This window comes from Oncorhynchus nerka, linkage group LG14 (assembly GCF_034236695.1).
Source record: "Oncorhynchus nerka isolate Pitt River linkage group LG14, Oner_Uvic_2.0, whole genome shotgun sequence".
NCBI lineage: Eukaryota > Metazoa > Chordata > Actinopteri > Salmoniformes > Salmonidae > Oncorhynchus > Oncorhynchus nerka.
The window spans coordinates 49598828-49604494 of NC_088409.1; the positions used below are offsets into that span (position 1 = coordinate 49598828).

General features: G+C 41.9%; 1 protein-coding gene across 1 annotated transcript; it reads right to left on the reverse strand.

Annotated features, from left to right (window-relative positions):
- Positions 1-1982: 1982 nt before the first annotated feature.
- On the reverse strand, positions 1983-5136 carry LOC115142090 (transmembrane protein 74-like). Its single transcript, XM_029681561.2, is given in 3 exon segments — positions 1983-3508; positions 3511-4317; positions 4981-5136. Coding segments are annotated over 2 exon segments (846 nt in total). The 5' UTR covers positions 4256-4317; positions 4981-5136; the 3' UTR covers positions 1983-3407.
- Positions 5137-5667: the final 531 nt, after the last annotated feature.

A 5667-nucleotide genomic window follows, 5' to 3' on the forward strand; every position in this document is an offset into this window, starting at 1 on the left:
AGAAGGGCATAGAGGTTCGGGTACGATTCAAAATGAGGTGTGCTTTAAGAGGCCATGTCAACATGAACCTGGATTTCCAAAGAGCTTTAGAACTAATTTCATGCAAACATGGGCTGAACAATGGAAATCGATGTTTCTCATTCTAAATGCAAAACACGGGAGGGCTTAGTGGTGTATTCTAAGCAAGAAGCTTTCTGGACTAAATTCACGATACAATAAAATACTCCAACTAATCTAAATAACAGCTTGTAAACGTTCCAGAAAAATTGCATTGTGTACTCTTATTAAAAATACCCCCTCTGAGTAAGGCTGGTGAGAGTGGCCATGAGCAAAGTCACGTCCCTGGAGTGTTTGCCTTTAGTGTGCCCCTCATGAGTAATGAATACAAATGGAAACTTTTCCTGAGTCTCTTACCATACGCCGGAGATGAAGGGCTGAGCTCACCTCACAAAAGCCATAGAAATCAGTTGTATGGCAGAGCAAAGGAGCTCTGCCTGTCTCACCCTCATACAGATACACACACACATATACTCATGCGCATGAACTCCCATGCGTGCATACACACACATAGACACACACAGACACATGCACACGCACATACACGCAGACACACAAACACTGGTAAATTAACATAAATGACAGCACGTTAGTGTGTACACTTGGGAAATGAATGCTAATGGCAGCTCAGCCCCTCTCTCTTGTCTCAGATCCTGTCTAACCTGGACAGATCTTCACAGGGACCTACAAAATATCAATCGGTGTGTCTCAGCTGTGAAGCGCTCTCTCACGGATAAAGAGCTTATGCATGAAACCTCTGGAAACACACTTGAGCTTGACTTGTAAAATGCTGTTGCACTGAGCAAATCCCTGATCAAAATCCCTTAGAGACATTTGGATGGCAGAGAGATGAAGGTATGGTGGGAGCTGTACAGCTCTATGTCAACAAGGAGGAAGGGATCTCTCACATCCTCCACCTCGCCTCCTTTTGAAAATGTATTGGAGAATAAAGTCAGAGGGGAGGGACCTTAGACCTTCTCCTCCAATATGGTTGGGAGGAAGGCAAAGAGATAGAATGGGAGGAATCGAGTTGGCAAAGAGAGAGGATGTGAGGAATCGAGCAAATCGAAATTGAGATAGCATTCTCTATTATCTTTCCTTGCATCTGGTGGCCTCTCCCCTCTTCATCTCCTTGCTTCCAAACATATTAATCTTGAATGTACAGAAATATATATATTTTTAAATAACTTTCCGGAAAGTTCTCTGATTTGGCACTTTATTCTCCTTTAACTCCCAAAACACCCTGTTTCTCTGGTGCAGATACCCCTCTGTGACCAGAGAATAAGGAGTATGTCCCAATAATGTCTCCTTCTTCCTGAGTTGTGCTCCCGGTCACTACTCCCCACAAATTTAAAAGCATTGGATTGGTGTAGACATGGGCTAGAGGATTTTCTTATGACTGTCATTTCCTGTCAAATCAATTAAGGGAAGTGCACACTTCAAAATAAAGGAGAGATTATTGGGATGCATCCTAGAAGTGAAAAGGGAAGAGGGAACAAGGAAAGTGCTTTTCCACTGGAGGTATTTAGATTGAGGTAAACTTGCCATCCCGTGTAGCTCAGTTGGTAGCGCATGGCACTAACAATGCCAGGGTTGTGGATTCGATTCCCACTGGGGACCAGTACAAACAAATATGAACATGTATGCACTTGTTACTGTAAATTGCTCTGGATAAGAGCGTCTGCTAAAAATCTAATCCAACTAGGCTTGGTCGTGTGATGTTAAAGGTACTTAGGACAGGCATAAAGTAATGCAGTGAGTTGAAGAGTTTATGTTTCACCATCAGTCTGCTACTGTATAGTTACACTACCAGTATTTTTCTGTAGTACTACTGGTACCATACATTAGCCATAACTACGCAACTGTCACAAAAGACAGGGTCTCATTACAGTTAAAGTAACAACAGTCTCACCATGTTTCTGTAGTTCTTGGGGTGAATATTTTATTCCATTACCGTATATGCATCATCGAACAGTATGGAAAACACATGATGAGAGCAAACGAATGGAAGCGTAATTAATAGCCAACAAAATGAATTTGCCCCACAAAATGACAACATGAATTAGCTGTTTCTAGTGGTAACCAAAGAGCATCTTTTCCCTGGAGGCAAACACTTGTGATTCTGAAGAACGGCTTAGAAGAATTGAAATCAGAGGTGGAGCAATGATGGAACCATTTTCAAGGTGTCAAGTTTCCTTTGATGCCTCTTGTCTTATAGGCTACTGTAGTAGGCCCACAATACAGAGATGATTGCAAATTATAGTGGTGATGTGTCTCACTTCACCATAAAGAAAATCATTCTCAACCAACAGTTCTATGAACTGAATAGAACACTTTCTGTTTTTGTTGCACCCATCATTTCTGGTTTGTTAAAAAGAAACAGATCCCAATTCCAGTAACATTTTAAAGGCATATCTGAGACTTCTCAAAGGAATACAATACGGTTTAGAGTGTCGTAGGATGTACGTCCATTAGTAGTCTATAATAAAAACATTGGTAGCGTAGGCCTAGCCTATAAATTAAAACTCCATTTCTCTTAAAGATACCTATTAATTACATTGTTATATTGTGATCCAGTGAGTTCTCATGTTGCGTGATCATTCAAGTTATGATAATTGCATTTACTGCAGGTACAGTACATTAGAAGTAAGTATGATCTTTGAAGTGTACAGTGCAGTACAGCACAGCACAGTGCAGCTTTATAAACTGGGGCAAGTCTTTCATGTGTGATTAAGTGACCCCCCCCATACACACACAGTGCGAAACCACAGTGAGAATTATGCTCACCCACATTGAGGAAGTAAAAAAGGTCATTGGATGTTAGCATGTGCACCACTGAGCAGATTCTGTCTTATCAGATTTGATATGGTGCACTGGACTAGGCTAATACATCTCACTTTCTAAACTCATGGGACAGACACGTTTCCCTCTAACATATGTGTAGGCATCATATTACTGACTGTCGGACACTTTCACATAAAACACGGATCACCTTAATAATGTGACCCAGCATTTTCCATTTCCAATAACAAGTTCTTAAAAAAACATAATTTTTGTTGTCATGCTTATTCATTCTGTATCATTTTGTTAATTTGCTTACCTGGTTAAATAAGCCTATACCTTGCATGTCCATTCAATTATATGGAGATGATAGTATAAGACAATTAATATTTCATCACCTTGAATATTAAAACAAATGAATATTTTAACAGTTAAGCTAATGTTCTGTAGGCAGACCGACTGATGGGTTCAGGTTGCAAGCTTTGGGTCTGGAGTACCTGCATCATGCTGTATTGTGTTGCTCTGTCTTAGTAACACAAGGCAAAGTCGTTTCTCAACAGGATAGCGTTTTAATTCAAGGTCTCATCTATCTCTTCCTTCATAGACAGGTGCGCGGACGACCGACTAGGGCTAGATCTCGTTTTTAAAATGATGGAGCCATACAGTTTCCCGAGTGCTTGGAATATGCAAAGGCTTTTCTCCTGTACATCTCTGCCTTCCACATAGATATCATTAGCAGAGTGGACAGCACTACCCCGCCCAGCGTCAGTAGGCAAAGCCCTGCTATCACGCACCTATCCAGGTGTGCCCCTACCCTGGCACTTTCTATTTCCAGCCTCTCCATCTCCCTCGCGGACACGCTCTCCGGGTCCACTTTGACCTCGCGAGGGACTGCATAGGATATAATTACTAACGAGATCCCGGTGACTAGGAAAGTGACCGCGCTTATAAAACCGTAATCTACAGATGCCCCCGAATTTTCTGATGCGAGATCATCATCTGACATTAGAGAGAGCTCATGCAACCCCTCCGGCCGAATGTCGCTCGCACAGTCATTAGGCCTACACCAGGATTTGTGGATACTTTCCCCACTTTCCACAGGGCTTGCCAGGCGCAAATTCACATTCTCGTCGACGTAGGTGAAAGATGTATCTAATTCTTCGTCGCAGCACACGTTGACCTTCTCCACCGCAGGGTGACGGTGTTTAGGATGCGGACCTCGGTTATGGGGAACCGTCCTTGGTGTTGAATTACACAGTCCTTTGCAGCCCGGAGCTAAAATAGAGAGCGCCCCTCCGGCTGAACTGATAGCTTTACGAACATGCACCGGATTGGAAGCCCAGTCAAGGACGCAGGGAAGAACGGGTTGTCTGCCTCTTCCTTCCTTATCTATATAAAGCAGCTCTACAGAAGCCATTCGATTCTTTCCGCTGGTTCACTTCAATTATTTCTCCACGGCGTTCTCAGTCCGCTGCATTCCTGATGAGAAATAATTGACAAATCAGATGTCACATAGGGGCTGATTATTACAAACTATCACATTATTGCATAGAGAAATCGGCAGCCACCTGTGCGTAATTTGTGGCGTTTCAAGCGCATTTTGAGCACGTATGCTCATGATGTTATCAGAAATACTTAGTCCAAAAATTGACAATTGTTTGGGTTTAAATAATTTGCTCCATGTATACAAACCGATTAAAGTGACAGATTAGCCGTACCCAATTAGTGCGCAATCCCGTAAACCCACAGATGATCTGTAATTATTTTTCAAACATGTCTATCATATTATGGAAGAACACACTCTTCACTATACCTAGTCATGAGAAGTGTATATAACTGTATCATAGGGCACATACAATTTCCAATAGGCTGTTATGGAGTTAAATCATTTCAGTAGGCTGTTTTGTGTGAGAAAGAGGGATGTTTTGAAGTAGATAAAACGCTTTCCACGCCTTGCAATATGCTTCTTCACAATATCGCTGTGAAATATTGAAGATTCATCAAATAAGGTGATAGTTTTTGCGATGTGTATTTGGAGCATGCATAGCGTTGTCTTCTCTATAGCCACAGCGCATCTGTTTAGTCTGCTCAGCTAATATAAACTACTGTATTTCAGGAAATAATTCATATAAAAGCACTTACTTCTTCAGAATTCATTACGTCGAACTTTCTTCATATCCCAGAATACTTTGTATCGAATAATCATAATAGATCGATGACTAAATGGCTTTAACAAAAATGTAGCCTACATGATGTTAGAGTCCTCGTCTGCGTGAGAGGAAAGATTTTCGCTGTAGTCCCTCCCTCCCACGCAAGGTTTAAACTGCCTCGCTATGGTGTTGACATGAGCTGGCTACCCCCGGTACCCTTGAACAGATGCAGATTACTCCAGTGTGCAGTCAAATAAACACACACCAGAGGGGATTTAATTTTTATGGACCTCTGCATTTGAATTCCATATGGACTTATATAAATATTGCTAAAATAATGTTGCCCCTAAAGTATCAACCTTATGGAAATTCGATATCGTTTATTTGATCAAATGTCCATTAACGTTACTAGAGCTGTGTTAATAATCTGCTCAAGATGTGTACTTCGTGTAGATGCTTGGTTGCATCAAGAGAAAACATGCATAGGTTTAAACCATAGCCAAGGTGAATTGTCAATTAAACCACACGTGGGAAAGGGAAAGGGAGCATCTATTCAGTTGTAGACCTGAATGCATTCAACTGAAATGTGTCTTCCGCACTGAATCAGAGAGGTGCGGGTGGCTGCCTTCATCGGCTCCCGGGGAGCAGTAGTTCTTGGGGGTCAACTGCCTTCCTCAGG